Genomic DNA, 17,872 nt, shown 5'->3' with positions numbered 1-17,872 from the left:
GTGGGGGATGGAAGGGTCACACTGAGAGGAGGCATAAAACAGCCCTGAGCAGGGAACCACCCAGGGTGGTCAGGAAGCTAGTTACCAGAGACCACGTGTTACATGATTCCATTACATGAAGTCTCCAGAATGGGCAAATCCATAGAGGAAGCCCCATAAAGATGCCTAGGGCTGAGAGGGTTGGGGTGACTAATGGGTACCTCGCTTCTTTTGGGGGTGATGAAAGTATTCAAAAAAGTGTGGTGATGGTGGCATAGTCTGTAAATACGCTAAATGCAGTTAAATTTACACTTTAAATAGAATTGTATGTGAAGTATATGTCAATAAAGCTGTTATTTTAAAAAGGAGGGAACCGCAAGGAAGCTGGTGTGGCTGACTGTGGAGAGTAGGAGGGGATGAGCCTGGAGAGTGTAGGGCCTTAGAGCCCCTTAAAGGTGCTTTGCCTTTTGCTGCAGGTGAAATGGGGGTCTGGGGGAGGTTTCTGAGCACAGGGATGATGTGATTGGGTTGATGTTTTTCTGTTTTTTGTTTTTAATTTTTTTAATGTTTATTTATTTGTGAGAGAGAGACAGAGTATGAGTGGGGAAGGGGCAGAGAGAGGGAGACACAGAATCAGAAGCAGGCTCCCAGGCTCCGAGCTGTCAGTGCAGAGTCCGATGCAGGGCTCGAACGCACAAACCGTGAGATCATGACCTGAGCGGAAGTCGGATGCTTAACCGACTGAGCCTCCCAGGTGCCCCTGGGTTGATGTTTTAATAGGTTTGCCTTGGCTGCTGTGCTGAGATAAAGACTGGAGGGGAGGTGAAGGTGGAAGCGTGCTGACCAGTTAGGAGGCTCTGCAGTAACAGACAAGAAATACTGTTTCTCCTGTTTTGCTGACATTCTTTCTCCGTAAACCGCACTCTCACATTTACCTTCTATCTCTCCTTCACCAGCCCCTTTGCCAGCTTCTTTTCTTCTTTCTCGCCATTAAATGTAGGGTTTATTTAGATTATGTACTGGGACCATTTTAGTTCTTCCTGGGTTGTCTCTACTCCCGCGACTTCAGCTACCGTCAAGTGCTGAACGCTTCTGAACTCCACACCTTATGTCTCTGCTTAGGTAGCCAAATGCCTTTAATTTGCCTGTTGTCTGCTGTGTAACAAACCACCCTAAAGTGCAGTGTCTTAAACAGCAGGTACTTCTTCTGCACCCGAATTGGCGGTTTTAGCAGGTTCGGCAGGAGTGGCTCTTCTCTCTTGACTGTGGCTGGACGGTTCACCTTTAGGATGGTGTATGCACACGGAGCCAGGGTGCCACTGGATGTGGGCTGAGGTCCTAGCCAGGGCTGTGGTCTTGGGGGGGGCCTCTCCGTGGAGATCTCTCTATTGACCACTCAGGCGTCCTCAAAGCGTGGAGGCCTCATGGCTGCTGGATGACTTTACCAAGCAGCTCAGGGCTCCAGGTCAGTGGCCTTTTACAGTCTAGCTTTAGAAGTCATCACCTCACTTACTCCATAATCACAAACCCACCCAGATTCGAGAAAAGGGAGCACATATCTTACTTCTCAGAGGGAGATTGTCGAAGTGACACAGTAAAAAGAGTAAGTAAGATGAAAGACCTTATCGTGACCACCTTTGCCAAATATCATCTGCCACATCATAAACCTGCTTTTCCTGTAATGTTCCCTGGTTCATAATTGGCCCCACCACCTCCATGGCTGCTCATGGCAGAAACTTGGGAGCCGTCTTTGATACGTCTGTTTTCTTTACATTGCTCAGCCATTGTCCTCTTTGCTGTCCGCTCAGTCACAGGGTCCTGTTCTCTATAAATCATTCTCAGATGCTTCCAGTCTTCTCTCCTGCCATTGCCATGACCTGGGTTTAGGCCACCATCTCCCTCCTTGGCTACTCCAACTGGTTTCTCTACCTGCAGTCTTTTACCTTCAATTATTTTTTTTATCCTTGCTGTATAATCTTTAAAAAATATAAATCCATTTATGACCTACTCTTGCTTAAAACCCATTAGAAGCCGCTCAGTGCTATTGAACTGAAGGCTGAAGTTATTTCTATGGGCTAAACAGCTTTATGTCGTCTGGCTCCTGCCTCCTCCAGATTCACTTTGGATCTCTAGCTTCCCTTGCACCTACTTCACGGGCACTTGCAGTTCCTCCAAAGCTCTCTCTTTCCTGCTTCAGGGCATTCGCTTTCATATTTGCTGCTCCCTCTGTCTGCCACACTCCACTCCTTTTTCATTTTGTTTGAATGTAATTTGCTTAGGGAAACCTGGCTTAGAAGCGTTGGTTAAGCAGCTCAAGGGTACCTACACGTTTTCTTTATAGCCCATATTATGCTTGTAATTGCTAATCCTACCTTTGGATTTCTGCCTTGCTAGAAATCCACGAGATTTAACAATTGGTCTTGAGTCCCGAATGCCTCGTCAGTGCCTGACACAGAGCACTCACTGCATGCTTATGAATGGCTCTGTGTACATTACACATACATGTAAAGATATTTAAATACACATACATACATACATGCACATGTGAGTATATATATACAGAGGAGAGGGGTTTTTTTGTTAATGTTTTACCCTTGAGTAGGATTTTTCAGTGGTATATGTACAAATTATATTTAGAAATTAATGGTGTTTCTCTTTGAGAGTATATATACATATGTGTGTAGCATGAACAATACCCACTGTTCAAAATGTACCACATCAGATACCAATCTTTTCAGTGTTGTTATGTTCCCCTTTTCATACCTTGTCCTCTGACTGGGTCCTGTCCATCCATCCCATTCAAGGTAAAGAAACTGCTGCAATGAAAGCTGATCTCCTAAGGGCCAGGAATATGAAAAGGTACATTAACCAACTGACTGTGGCTAAGAAGCAGTGCGAGAAGAGAATCCGAATCCTGGGAGGCCCTGCCTATGACCAGCAAGAGGATGGGGCCTTGGATGAGGGAGAAGGGCCTCAAAGCCAGAAGGTAGAACTTTGCAGTTTCTTGTTTTGACCATTTCATGTTTATCATAAACATTCATGTAATCTCCCATCCAATATTTTAGCTTTTTGGTATTTAACATAAAGCATATGTTCCAGAACAGAGACTCACATGTTTGCTTTTACACGTCAAAGAGCTGTATTACTTGGTGTCCTTGACTTCTGTGAAGGGTGATAGGTATGAGAGATAGGCACGGGGTGTGTGTGTGTGTGTGTGTGTGTGTGTGTGTGTGCATGCCCATGTGTATTTTCCTGTCCCAGAGGCACATGCTTACATTTGTAAGGGCCCAGTCAAGTTACCCACTACCAGTTGGAAAGAAATAACCACCTGTGGAATGGAAAGTATCTTGTGGTTATTTTACTTAGCTCTCACCACAACTCTATGAAATTTGAATCTCTCAATATTTCCATTTAAAGGCTAAGAAACAGAGTTGGTTTAAGTAAATTACCTAAGGCCAGGTGGGAAGAGGCAGAGCTAGATATAAACCCAGATCTAGTTGCTACACAGTCTGAGTGCTTTCTCACTAAGCCATAATATATCAGCGACTATTTTTTGAACAAAACTTTGGACTGTCTGATACTGAGTCCTGAAATCATGGAGCTTAGGAAAGTGTCCTAGCCCTACCTCAGCACCAGCTGTATACTCTGAAGGACCCAAGCTTGTCTTCTAAGACTGAGAGAACGCTAGGATTGAAGGAAACGGTAGTGGGACTCCCGGAAGGGCTTGCTTGTACCACTTGGGAACAGGACTTCAGGGCAAACTCCAAACTCCTCTTTTGAAAGAAGGCACTTAGTCACAAAGAGGCCACCATCAGTATTAAGTTAACTCTGGCTACAGCCTCTGACCTCACCTATTTGGATTTTTAGTCTCTTGATCTTTTCCTCTTCAGTTCTTGGTTTGACTTCAGATGCTTATCTGTGATTTTTCCCTTCCTCGTATTCCAGTGATGAGCTTTGACCTTTTTTTCTTGTACATGGCCCAGTATTCATTAGAGCTTCTTCAGGATAGTGTATGTTCGACCTTGAACCAACTCTAACACAAGCCAGAGTTCTTCTGCAATATCTTACACAAGTGGTACAAATGAAGCCCCGAATAGCTCTTGTTTTATAGAGGTGTCTCCTCACCACTGGAGATCTGTTTATTTTGCTGTTAGCAAATATACCTTTCTGTAGTTTTGGCTTTGTGGTACAAAGTGAAAATTTCACCTTTTGGTGGACGTTGAAGAGAGAGTGGATTTGGCAGGTTGAATGTTGTCTTTCTTCCTCTTTCTTGTCAGCCTCTGGACTCTAATAGATTTCCAGCCACGTCTCTCATAGAAGAGGTTCTCTTCATGTGTCCCATGTATTCATTTATTCATTCAACAGACATTTATTGTGGGTCCACAGTCTCTCAGTTGCAGTGCAAGGTACTAGGATCCAAAAGGAATAAGATGGAGTCTCTTCTTGCAAAGAGTCCCATATAATTATAAAATAGAAAGGTAAGTGATCCAATAAAAATGGGAGATACGCACCTAGAAGAAGCACCTGATGGTTTGCTACCTAGTCAAAAGATGATGTGGTTTTAGATCTTATGGTAAAAGAAAACCTTGGGAAACATAAAAGAAGCTCATTTTAGGAGAGCTGAAAGTGATGTCAGTATACATTACCTGGCAGTATTTAGTAGAAGTAGGCTTAATCTGGTTTTACCTCCACTTTGACTTGTCTCCCCAGATACTTAGGAAAGGCACAACCCATTGCTGGTGCAACAGTTTAACCTCAGAGGAAAATCATTTCTGTTAGACTTCAGGCTGGAAGCCTCAGATAATATTACAGAATTCTAATGTTTCTAATGGTTTGCTATTCTAAAGGTAAGACTGGTTAATTTGGGGCCGTACATGGGTAGAATGGTTTTGCTATAACCTAATCATATTTAATCCAGAGGAATCGCCACCTAACTTTATTTCAGAACTTAGTCTTCAAAATTAGATGAGTCCCTCAATTAAAAGAAAGTGATCAAGTAAATAAATAATAGGAAAGAATTATATGCCCTCTACAAGAAACTAAATATGAAGGCAAAGATTGGTTGAAAGTGAAAGGAGGAGAAAAGGCATGCTATGTAAACACAAAGCATAAGAAATATAAAGTAGCTAATGTTAGCATCAGACGAAATAGACTCTAGGACAAGGAATATAACTAGGGATGAAGAACATTTCATTCTGATAGAGGGGTCAATTCATCACGAAGGCATGATAATCCTAAATGTAAATATGTATGCAATCAGTGAGACCTTTAAAATATGTGAAGTACAAACTGACAGAACTGAAAGGAGGAAAAAAGATCCACGATTATTATTGGAAGTGTTCACACCTCTCTCTCAGTAATTGATAAAAAAAGAAACAAAAAACCAGAATATAGAAAATGTAAACACTAGTACAACTAATGGGAACTAATGGACATTTCTAGAACATTCCACCTAACATCAACAGAATACTCATTCTTCTCAAGCATATATTGAACATTCACCAAGAAAGACTATACTGCTGGGCAATAAAACAAATCCCGACAGATTAAAAAGGTTTAAAATTATACAGACTGTATTCTCTGACCAAGTGGATTTGGAAAGTCTGGAAAATTCTCAAATATTTGAAGAATTAAACAACATAATAAAGCTTGAATCAAGAAATCAGAAGGGAAATTAGGAACTAGTTTGAATGGAATGAAAGTGAAAATATAACATCTTAATACTTGTGGGATACAGTTAAAGCAGTACTTGGAAGGAAACACTCATGCTTATATTAAAAAAGAAGAAAGGTCGGGGCATCTGGGTGGCTGTTGGTTAAGTGTACAACTCTTAATCTCAGCTCAGGTCATGACTTCACAGTTTGCAAGAAGGAGAAAGAAGGACGAGGAGGAGGAGAAGGGTCTAAAATCAGTGTTCTTCCCCCTTAAGAAGCTACAAATGAAAACTAAAATGACTAGAAAAGAGGAAATAATATAACAACAGAAATCAGTGAAATAGACAACAGAAAAACAGTAGAGAAAAATAAATGAAAACAAAAGGTAGTTCTCTGAAAAGATGATTATACACTCTAGTTTGACAAAAAGAAGAGAGAAGGCACAAATGACCATTATGAATGAGAGAGGGGGCATCACTGTAGATCTTAGATGCATTAAGAGGAAAACAAAGGAATATTATGAACAATTTTAAGCCAATAAATTTCGCGATTTGAATAAAATACACAAATTCCTTAACTGTATCCCACAAGTATTAATACAAATTACCAAAACTGACTCAAAAAGAAATAAAAAATCAGAGTAGCCTTAGGTGTATTAAAGAAAATGAATATATAATTTAAAACCTTCCCACAAAGAAAGCTTCTGGCCCAGATAATTTCACTAGTGAATTCTACTGAACATTCAAGACAAAGATAATATCAATCTTAGCAATATTATTTCAAAAAATGGAGGAGAAAGCTACTTTAACTCCTCATAAGAAACCAACATAACTCTGACACCAAACCAGAGAAAAACATTAAAACAATGAAAATTACTTACCAATATTCATCAAGAACCTAAACAAAAAATTCTTAACAAAATATTAGCAAATCAAATATAGTGATCTGTGAATAGAAAAATTACTCCAATATATGTACTCCTGGAAGTGAGTCTTTAGTATAAAATTGTATACATCATTTTTCTGCAATTCTGTTGTCAAACCTTAATTTTTAAACAGCTTTATTAAGGTATAATGATCTACAATACATTGTACATATTTAAAGTATATAATTTGATAAGTTTGACATATGTATGTACTCATGAAACCATCACCACAGTCAAGATAGTAATTGTATTTGTCATCCACAAAAATTTTTACCAACCCCTTTGTAATCTTTCTCTTAACCCCACTTGAGACCCACTGACCTATTCCTTTCACCTGTGTTTACTTATCTAGTAAGTTACTTCTTAACTACCCTGATTTTTGGCACCTGTCATTGTCTTTTCTTTTTTTAGCCAAAATCTTGGTTCAGTTTCTTCCTAATGAGTTTTTGTTGTCTCTTGTCATTGACAACAGCTATGACAAGTCTCACAACAACCCATAAAGTACCACCCATAAAGGTGGTACTATTGCCAATCTATAGAAGAAGAAACTGAGGCTCAGAGTGACGGAGTCACTTAGAGCTCCCAGAACTGGAAATTCTGGCAAAGCCAGGATTCAAACCTCTAAATCCTGAACAATTTTACCTACACGGTATTGCCTTCCTATCTGGCTTTGTTTTCATCTGAATATGAAAACAAAAAAATCTGTATTGTTTTATTTTTTGTAAGGTTGTACACTCATTTTCAAATGGCCCCCAAATGGAAAGATGGAAGGAAGAATTTAAGAAAAAATAAAGGGAGAAGAGGAAATGAAAATATAAGGGGTGTGGAAATCAGTGGCAGTAAATGATCTCTGAAATCAGTTTTCTTTCTTTTTTTTTAAGCTTCATTTTGAATCTGGTTAGTTAACATAGTGTTATATTAGTTTCAGATGTACAATATAGTGATTCAACAATTCCAAACATCACCCGGTATGCATCACATGTGCACTCTTTAATCCCCATCACCTACTTCACGACCCCCCCTCCCCCCTTTCTGGTGACCCATCAGTTTGTTTTCTGTAGGTAAGAGTTTGTTTGTTGGCTTCTCTCTCTCTGTCTCTCTCTCTGTCTCTCTCTCTGTCTCTCTTTTTCCCATTGCTCATTGTTTTGTTTCTTAAATTCCACATAGGAGTGAAATTATATGGTATTTGTTTTCCTCTGACTTATTTTACTTAGCATAATACTGTCTAGCTCCATCCATGTCATTGCAAATGGCAAGATTTCATTCTTTTTATGGCTGAATAATATTCCAGTGTGTGTGTGTGTGTGTGTGTGTGTACACACACACACTTTTTATTTATCCATTCATCAATCAGTGGACACTTGGGCTGCTTCCAAATCTTGGCTACTATAAATAATGCCGCCATAAACTTAGGGGTGCATGTATCCCTTTGAATGAGTGTTCTTGTATTCTTTGGGTAAATACCCAGTAGTGCAATTGTCAGATCATAAGGTAGTTCTGTCTTTAACGTTCTGAGGAACCTCCATACTGTTTTCCACGGTGGCTGCACCAGTTTGTATTTCCATCAACAGTGCAAGAGGGTTCCTTTTTCTCCACATCCTCACCAACACCTGTTGTTTATTCTGTTGCTGATTTTATCCAGTCTGACAGGTGTGAGGTGTTACCTCATTGTAGTTTTGATTTGCATTTCCCTGATGGTAAGATATGATGAGCATCTTTTTATGTGTCTGTTGGCTATCTGGATATCGTCTTGGGAGAAATATTTTTTCGTGTCTTCTGTCCATTTTTTAATTGGATTATTTGGTTTTTTTGGGAGTTGAGTTTGAGAAGTTCTTCGTATATTTTGGATACTAACCCTTTATCTTATATGTCATTTGCAAATATCTTCTATTATGTTGGCTGCCTTTTGGTTTTGTTGCTTGTTTCCTTTGCAGAAGCTTTTCATTGTGATGTAGTACCAATAGTTTGTTTTTGTTTCCCTTGCTTGAGGAGACGTATCTAGAAAGAAGTTGCTGCAGGTTGTGTCAAAGAAGTTACAGCCTGTGTTCTCATCTAGGATTTTTATGATTACAGGCCTCATATTTAGGTCTTTTATCCATTTTGAATTTACTTTTGTGTATGGTGTAAGAAAGTGGTCCAGTTCTTTCTTATGCATGTTGGTGTCTGGTTTTCCCAACACCATTTTTTGAAGAGACCATCTTTTTTCCATTGGATATTCTTTCCTGCTTTGTCAAAGATTCATTGACCTCATAGTTGTGAGTTCATTTCTGGGTTTTCTACTCTGGTCCATTGATTGTAATATAACTTGAAGTGTGGAATTGTGATGCCTCCAGCTTTGCTTTTCTATTCAAGATTGTTTTGGCTATTCAGGGCCTTTTTGTGGTTCCATACAAATTTTAGGATTCTTCTATTTCTGTGAAAAATGCTGTTGGTATTTTGATAGGGATTGCATTAAATGTGTAGATTGCTTTGGGTAGTATAGACGTTTTAATAATAGTTTTTCTTCCAATCAAAGGGTATGGAATGTCTTTCCATTCTTTTGGTTGTCTTTAATTTCTTTCATCAGTGTATTAGAGTTTTCAGAATACAGGTCTTTCACCTCTTTGGTTAGATTTATTCTTGGATATCTTATTTTGGGTACAATTGTAAATGGGATTGTTTTCTTTATTTCTCTTTCTGCTACTTCATTATTGGTGTATAGAAATGCAACAGACTTCTGTACATTGATTTTGTATCCTGTGACTTTACTGAGTTCATTTGTTAGTTCTAGCAGTGTTTTGATGGAGTGTTTTGAGTTTTCTATGTATGGTATCATGTCATCTGCAAATAGTAAAACTTTTACTTCTTCCTTACCAATTTGAATGCCCTTTATTTCTTTTTGTTGCCTGATTGCTGTGGCTAGGACTCTCAGTATTATGTTGAATAAAAGTGGTGAGAGTGGACATCCTTTTCTTGTTCATGACCTTAGGAAAACTGAGAGGTTTTCCTCATTAAAGATGTTGTTAGCTGTGAGTTTTTCATATCTATAAACACAAACACATCTCTTACTGATGTGATGTATCACAGTGATTGATTTGTGAATATTGAACCACTCTTGTAGCCTAGGGGAAGAAATCCCACTTGATTGTGGAAAATGATTTTTTTAATGTATTGTTAGATTCATTTTGGTAGTATTTTGTTAAGAAATTTTGCATCTGTGTTCATCAGGGATGTTGGCCTGTGGTTCTCCTTTTTTAGTGGTGTCTTTATTTGGTTTTGGGATCAGAGTAATGCTGGCCTCATAGAATGAATTTGGAAGTTTTCCTTCCTTTTCTATTCTTTGGAATAGTTTGAGAAGAATAAATATTAAATGTACTTTAAATGTTTGGTAGTATTCACCTGCGAAGCCATCTGGCCCTGGACTTCTATTTGTTGGGAGTTTTTTGATTACTGGTTCAATTTTTTTGCTGGTTATCAGTCTTAAAAAATTTCTAATTCTTCATATTTCAGTTTTGGTAGTTTATATGTTTGTACGAGTGTATCCATTTCTTCTAGGTTGTCCAGTTTGTTGGCACATACTTTTTCATACTATTCCCTTGTGATTACTTGTATTTCTGTGGAGTTGGTTGTTATTTTTCCTCTCTCATTTGTTATTTTGAGTCTCTCTCTCTTTTTTTCTTGATAAGTCTGGCTAGAAGTTTATTAGTTTTATTGAGTTTTTTTCAAATAACCAGATCCTGATTTTCTTGGTCTGTTCTATTGCGGGTTTATTTTTTAATTTTTTTTTAGTTTTTATATCCTTTATTTCTGTTCTAATCTTTATTATTCCCTTCTTTCTGCTGGTTTTTAGGTTTTGTTGTTCTTTTTCTAGGTCCTCTATGTGTAAGGTCCTCTATGTGTAAGGTCCTCTATGTTTGAGATTTTTCTTGTTTTTTTGAGGTAGCCCTGTATTGCTATAAATTTCCCTCTTAAAACTGCTTTTGCTGCATCTCGGGGTTTGGGCCATTGTGTTCTCATTTTCATTTGTTTCCGTGTATTTTTAAAATTTCTTCTTTGATTTCCTGGTTGACTCATTCATTGTTTAGTAGCATGTAGGGTGGTGGTGGGAGATGGCTATGGCCAGTTCCTTCATTCCCAGAGTGGTCTCTCCATGAATGCTGCCTCTCTGGGATACACTCCAAAATGAGTAAATAACCTCCCTACTTGGTGCCCCAGGTGCTCTTCAGATTGCTGTTTCCACGCTGTATGTCCATGAGTTGTTGGCTTGACTTTTCTCCAAGAACAGTGCAGGGCCCTCCGGGCTCTATCCCAGCCAAGTCCACTGACCTCCATTTATTTATTTATTTAAAACAAATTTAAAAAAATTAAAAAAAAATTTTTTTTTTTTTTAACGTTTATTTATTTTTGAAACAGAGAGAAACAGCATGAACGGGGGAGGGTCAGAGAGAGAGGGAGACACAGAATCTGAAACAGGCTCCAGGCTCTGAGCGGTCAGCACAGAGCCTGGCGCGAGGCTCGAACTCACGGACCGCGAGATCATGACCTGAGCCGAAGTTGGACACTCAACCGACTGAGCCACCCAGGCGCCCTAAAAAAATTTTTTAAACATTTATTTATTTTTGAGAGACAGAGGCAGAGCATGAGCAGAGGAAGGGGAGAGAGGGAGGGAGATACAGAATCTGAAACAGGCTCTAGGCTCTGAGCTGTTTGTTAGCACAGAGATGGACACGGGGCTCGAACCCACGAACTTTGAGACTATGACCTGAGCTGAAGTTGGACGCTCAACCGACTGAGCCACCCAAGCACCTCTAAGTCCACTGACCTTTAGAAAGAAGTTCAGGCTTTAAGCCCTGATGGTTGCCACAAGTCACAAAATTAGACCCCTCGTGCATTTTAGGCCAATTACTGTGGGAATCCATTTTCCCCTGTGCTCCCTGGTGTCCCACCCTTGTCTGTGACCCTGGCTTCCTCCCCACTGCAGCACAAGGATCCATTTCTCTCCCAAGTCTGTCACCGCACTTCCTGCTTTCTTCTATGTGGCCTCTTCTCTACCTTTATAAAGTTGTGGAGTTTGTTCTGCCAGTCTGCAGGTCAGTTTCTGGGGTATTCAGGTATTGGTTATCTAGTTGTGTTCATGGGATGAGGCAAGCCTGTGATCCTTCTACTCCACCACTGTCTTCCAACCCACCGTCTAAGATCAGTTTTTATCTCAATGTATTTGATCCAAGACCAAGAATATTACTGAGTGTAGCCCAGGACTCTGCACTTGAATATGAAAAGATTCCTTGACTTTCTGTTTCTGTTGGAGTTCTTATAGAGCATTTTTCCTAAATGCATCTTTCCTTCTTGACTTCCATACTATTTGTAGTTTGCTATAAACACAAATCAGGTAATCTCTTAAGGAGATGAACTATTTTATTATGGTTAAGAAGCTGTGCTGCGTAGTCAGAAAGCCTGGCTCTCAATTCTGTATCTACTGGGGATTGATTTTGGGCAAGTTAGTTAGCTTGTTTGTACTCCAGTTGTAAAATTGGGATAGTTTGTGCATACCCTATAGATGGCAACCATTAAATAATGAACATAGGTGGGTAAGTACACCACTTAGTATAAGAGCACTCAATAAATGTTATTACTGGCATTGATTGTTAAGGAGGTATGTTTAGTGATGATACAGATGTAAGAAAAATCCAATTGTAACCTCTCCTTTTAGGATAAAACATTATTCCCAAGATCCTAACTCTACATATTCTCATTAGTTTTCTGGAGTTATTCTCATGAGTATTTTGTAACTAGAGAATCCTATGTCACTCTTGGTAACATGTTGGGTGCTTAGGAACACATTTATTCCTCTAAGGCCCTGAGGTACTTTTGAGTGCTTGGTGGAAATTTTCCTGGAGAAAAATTAACTAGCTGGGTAAGAGGGAATCCACACAAAACATAAAACTAAGTTTGTAAAATATGCATCATGAAACCAGATCCAGTCTAGAGACCATCGACTGTGGTAGCTCTCCTCCCAGAATTACCAGAGGTCTTAGGACAGAAAAAAAGGCTGACCCAACAAATAAGAGCACAGTGTTTGCTGTGTGGAAGCCCTTAGTAAATTTTAATTAGTGTTATATCATCTATAGTTTTTAACTTTTTTTGTAATTTGTTTTAATGTTTATTTTTGAGAGAGAGAGAGAGAGAGCTGGGAAGGTGCAGAGAGAAGAGGGAGACACAGAATCTGAAGCAGGGTCCAGGATATGAGCTATCAGCACAGAGCTGGACGTGGGGCTTGAACTCACAAATGGTGAGATCATGACCTGAGCCGAAGTTGGATGCTTAACCGACTCAGCCACCTCGGCCAGGTGCCCCATATCATCAATAGTTTTTAAAAAATGATTATTTTAGTAGTGGTGTCAACTTTGACCTACCCACCCTTCTCTTTTCACTTCCACACAAAAATCTCAGATACTGAAATTAATTAATGTCAAATTAATTGAGATTGAGTTAATCTCAGATGAATACATTTGACTTTGAAGTGTACTATCTATGCATCCTGTCCACCCAGACCCATTCCATTAGTGTAGATGTTACACAGTGAAATTCTCTTTTTCAAGAGAGGAAAAAAAAATGGATAGAGAACTTGGTTAATCCATTGGCCAATTAAGAGATATGTCACCTATTGAACTATGGTTTAGATATATTTGCTGTCATTTATTTGTATATATTTGCACTCTTGGAACTGAACATAGCATATTCATAAAACACAAAAGTCTAAAAATGGCTAATATTTTAGAAGGTGTTTTGGACTTGGTTTTGCAAATATGTGAATTCGTATCTAATTTGGAATTCATTTTGATCGAAGGAAAATTATACTGGGGAGACTTTCTTAGAATTTGTCAAATGCCCTTTCTGCTTGGCTTCTCCCTATGTTAAAAATCGATAGCTCTCTGAGTGATCTGTTATGCCTAGCCCGAGTTGATATGGGCTCCTACAAACCTCCATGGACCATGTACAGTTAGAATTTGTATGTCACAGTGCTTTAGTGGTAGGGTTTCCATAAAGATACATGCTATGATTTTCCAAAGTTGGTAAACTAAATCCTAATAGTCTGAAATATTTATGGACTCCAATTGTTAGGGGTCTGTAGCATGGGATGACTGTCTCCTTTAATGAGTTACCAGAAGTTGTTAGAAAAATGCCTGCCTCTTTCTGTTTACAGAAACTATTGAGGACTCACTGTTGGTAGAAGAGTTGAATCTGTGTTGATCGTATGCACTTGATTTTTGAAAGATCTTACTGGTCACATTTCCAAAAAATTTCCCACTGCCACAATATAAATTGTTAAGAATCTTAAAACATAAGTGTTTCTTTTAATTGCATTTGAGATATACTTACAGGTCTTTTTCTTAATTAACTAAGAACTAAGGATATGGGACTTCAGTTCCTTCTAAATTAATTTGAGGGATTTTTCCTAATTAATTGAGTTATGAATTATTATGAAAGTGATCTGCTTTCTTCTATTATGGCAGCCTGTGCTCAAGATTTTGCCCACTGTATCTTCAGATTTGTTTTTTCTTTTTCTGTAAGCATACAAAATAGTAAACCAAGGAGTCATTTTGATATATAGTGCAATATTATGAACTAATTAAAATGATGCTTACAAAAGATATCTTAAATGAATATGATACTGTAAGTGAAGGAGCAAGATATAAAATAATTTTCATCACAAGTATAAGGATGGAAGGCAAAAATGTCAAATTATTAGAGTCCAGCTTCCTGGTCTTTTATATATTTCTCTTTAATTTTTCTATTATGGGTATCTATTAACTTTTAGCAGTTTATCCCATAGGGCCGGGATTTTTGTCTGATTTCCTAGAAATGTGCCTGATACAGAGTAGATGCCAAATAAATCTTTTGCTGAATGAGTGAATGATTAATTGAAAATTGGCACTTATGAATATGTACATTTTGAATACTGAATAACTTTTTCCATTTAAAATTTAGGAAGTTGAGAGAAATACTGTATTAGGTTGACTACGACCTTAAAAAATGAGACTTTTTTTTTCTTGAATGTAGACACCAATCCATTGAAAGTTAAAGGAAACTGATATTTAGAATTTTATTTTTAAGTTTTTAACGTTTTCCTTATTTTTTTTCCTTAAATTTCCTTAATAGATTCTTCAGTTTGAAGATATTTTGGCCAATACGTTCTACCGAGAGCACTTTCGAATGTACATGGAAAGGATGGACAAGAGAGCTCTGATTAGTTTTTGGGAGTCAGTGGAATATCTGAAGAGTGCTAACAAGGTAGTATATATAGGCTCAAAGAAATATTAATCACCAGCTGGTGAAAACTTGCATGTTAGGCAGTGTGTCTGTGTTTCTCAATGAAGCTGTAAGATAAATATACATTAAAAGACTATTTAAAACCAAATATAATAATGGAATTATGTTCCAGCTCATAATGGTAAATAAAATTATATTTTATTTTCACAAAAAGATACTTCTGAATGTGTGGTCAAGGGAAAAACAGATTCATAAATGTACCAAAATACTGAATTTACTTTCAGGCAGTTTTTTTGGTTTGCTTTTTTAGCACATTATAAAAAAAGTTATATATATCCACATTACTGGTACAATGAATTGATCTTGTCATGTACACCTCAATCTCATAACCTTGTTATTTTAATATCATGTGCATATTTTACACTACTGTTCTTCTTTTATTTCATTTAAAATATGACTGAATTAAGAAACACAAAAACCTTTAAAAAGTGGGTGGGGGTGGGGGGTGTGCCTGGGTGGCTCAGTTGGTTAAGCGGCTGACTTCGGCTCAGGTCATGATCTCACAGGTTCATGGGTTCGAGCCCCGCATCGGGCTCTGTGCTGACGGCTCAGAGCCTGGAGCATGCTTCGGATTCTGTGTCTCCCTCTCTCTGTGCCCCTTCCCTGCTCACGCTCTCTTAAAAATAAATAAACATTAAAAAAAAAAAAAACCACAAAAGAAGATTTTTGGTTCTAGATGCCTCTTAACGATGAAAAGCCCCAATAAGCATTGTATTTTGCTCTTGGCAAGTTCTCAGTACCTTTAAGAGTTAAAGAATATGAAATATGCATGTTTATATGTGTCTATAAATATACATGACAATATGTATAGTATATACATTACATGTATTTTGAGAGGCTTATTAAAATAAACACAAAAGTCACTGGGTACATTGCACTTTGCACTTCATGTGAGTATTGCTAGAACTCAATACTATTAAAATACATCATAAATCACATACTACATTGGTTTCGGAATTAAGTTCAGTCTCACAGTGTTTTTAAATCTTCTTAGAAATGCCTTATATTGTTATTTTGTAAGTCACAAGTTACCTCATTTTATCCAATACTGCAGTTGCCCACTTTATTATGTATTTTATTTGTCAGACTTGATTCCAAATGACTTTTGGCTGCTCTCAAAGGAATATTGTGAAGAGCAATCTAAAGAATTTTCCTAAACTCCTGGAAACAATTTAAAAGATTTCAGTGCAATAAAAGTATATAGCTTCATGAAATAGCCTTATTTTGACCTAACAACACTAATTTGGGTGTAAAAGTTCTGAGATGTTTGTTAAATTCACAATATTCATTGAGTTGTTTGTCTTCATTTTTTAATCCTGTTGAAGACTTTGTGTAACATTCCTAGAATTAATGAGATGTTTTCAGAGGAAATATAAATGTTATGTTAATCAGAAGAGATGTTTGCATTTCTGAAACAGACTGGCTGTGACCTTAGTATGATGTTTAAGAGTAAGCTGTCTAATATAAGCTTGATTATAGTGCAATACATCATCATTCTGGAGAAGATTTTTCTTGTTTTCTTAAATTACATAATAATGACTTCTGGAGTGAAAAATGGCACTTCCAATTATTTATATTAGATTTTTTAAAGCCAAATTGAATTTAGCTGATAACTGAGCTGTGGAATTCAGATTTGCAAGAAGGAATCCGTTTCAAGACGAGAACTGTTCCCACTTTTCCCCTGCCAGCATTTAGTAGAAATTATATTCGTTAACTATTCAGCATAAAGTATTCGTTTTCAGGAGCCAGACTCTTACCCCTTGACTCTGTGCACACGCATGCCAACGACCCCCACTGGTACCAGTAGCAGTGTCCATTTTCAATGTCTTCCTTCCAGCTTAAAGATGGAGAGAATTCAGAAGAAAAATATTTTTGTCAGAGATGATATTTCTTACCTTTCTTGTTTTTCATCTTCCTGTCTTTTCAGAATGAAATCCCGCAATTAGTTGGTGAAATTTACCAGAATTTCTTTGTGGAAAGCAAAGAAATACCTGTGGAAAAATCACTCTACAAAGAAATCCAGCAGTGTCTTGTAGGAAATAAAGGTATTGAAGTGTTCTGCAAAATCCAGGGCGATGTTTATGAGACCCTAAAGGATAGGTATTACCCTTCATTTATTGTCAGTGACCTGTATGAGAAATTGACGATAAAAGAGGAAGAAAAACATGGCTCGCACTTGATTTCCGGCAAGGATGAAATGGTGAGTCACATTTAATTTTCTCCTTCCTTCTCAGTGGTTAAGCTTCGAATATGATCAGGCGGACACGTACTGTTTAGGCAAATTTGGGGCACCTCTTCATCTTTTAATATGCAGGACCGTAAGTAGAACTCGTGCACTCTTCCCTTGTTCTTCTGAACAACTGACCACCACTTCCTCGCGTTGCAGCCTCCCAGCCTGTCTCTACCTGCGACACACCCCGTGTGTGGCTCCTGAAAAGCGAGAACAGGGAGTCCGCAAGGTGGTGTAGGCCAGATGAGAGAATCAGTAGAACTTAGTCTAGTCCGAGAAGAGACAAAGGATGGGTAAGTGAGGAGAAGAAGAGGATGTGGGGGGCAGTTACAAGAAGTATTTTGGAGTTTAAAAAATCAGATGGAAGTAAGATTCTCTGAAAGAAACCTTGCTCAGCCACACCTCACTTGGGTCTGATTCTCCTAAGTGTACTATCATTTGGGAGATCTCTCATTTACTACTCTCATTTACCATCTCTCATTTACTACTAAAGGTTTAGAGGGCTTTACGATTTGTGAAGGTACAAAGAAACACAAAATGTTTTATTTACAGTCACCCTACATAGAAAGCTAATAATTAGTTTTGGATTTTTTTCTGCCCGGTTATATCTCAAACTCTGAGGAATCAAGTGCTTGCTCTTGATGGTATTAGAAGTTGGTGTCTCTGAACTGTTGTTAAATTCACTCATTCAGACTTTTTAAAGATTTGTTACTTAGTTCTTCACACTTTCTGTGTCTTCCACCACCAACAGGGCCAAAAGTCTTTAGTCATTGC

At 38.1% G+C, this 17,872-nt stretch overlaps 1 protein-coding gene across 10 annotated transcripts in view; it reads left to right on the top strand.

The window, feature by feature from the left end:
* SNX25 (sorting nexin 25) overlaps positions 1–17,872 on the top strand; it is a 135,281-nt gene that overhangs the window by 84,716 nt on the left and 32,693 nt on the right. For 8 of the 10 annotated variants that reach the window (XR_007458188.1, XR_007458187.1, XM_049632537.1 and 5 more), the window contains 3 exons: positions 2,784–2,965; positions 14,698–14,829; positions 16,796–17,068. Coding sequence is in view for 7 of the 10 variants with exons in the window: in XM_049632537.1 (XP_049488494.1) it covers positions 2,784–2,965; positions 14,698–14,829; positions 16,796–17,068 (587 nt within the window). In the remaining 3 variants the exon portion in view is untranslated. The remainder of the gene's footprint in view (positions 1–2,783; positions 2,966–14,697; positions 14,830–16,795; positions 17,069–17,872) is intronic. The other 2 variants (XR_007458189.1, XM_049632536.1) reach the window with 2 other exon arrangements.

The sequence above is a fragment of the Panthera uncia genome, chromosome B1 (assembly GCF_023721935.1).
Source record: "Panthera uncia isolate 11264 chromosome B1, Puncia_PCG_1.0, whole genome shotgun sequence".
NCBI lineage: Eukaryota > Metazoa > Chordata > Mammalia > Carnivora > Felidae > Panthera > Panthera uncia.
This window is presented reverse-complemented; position numbering and strand designations above follow the sequence as displayed.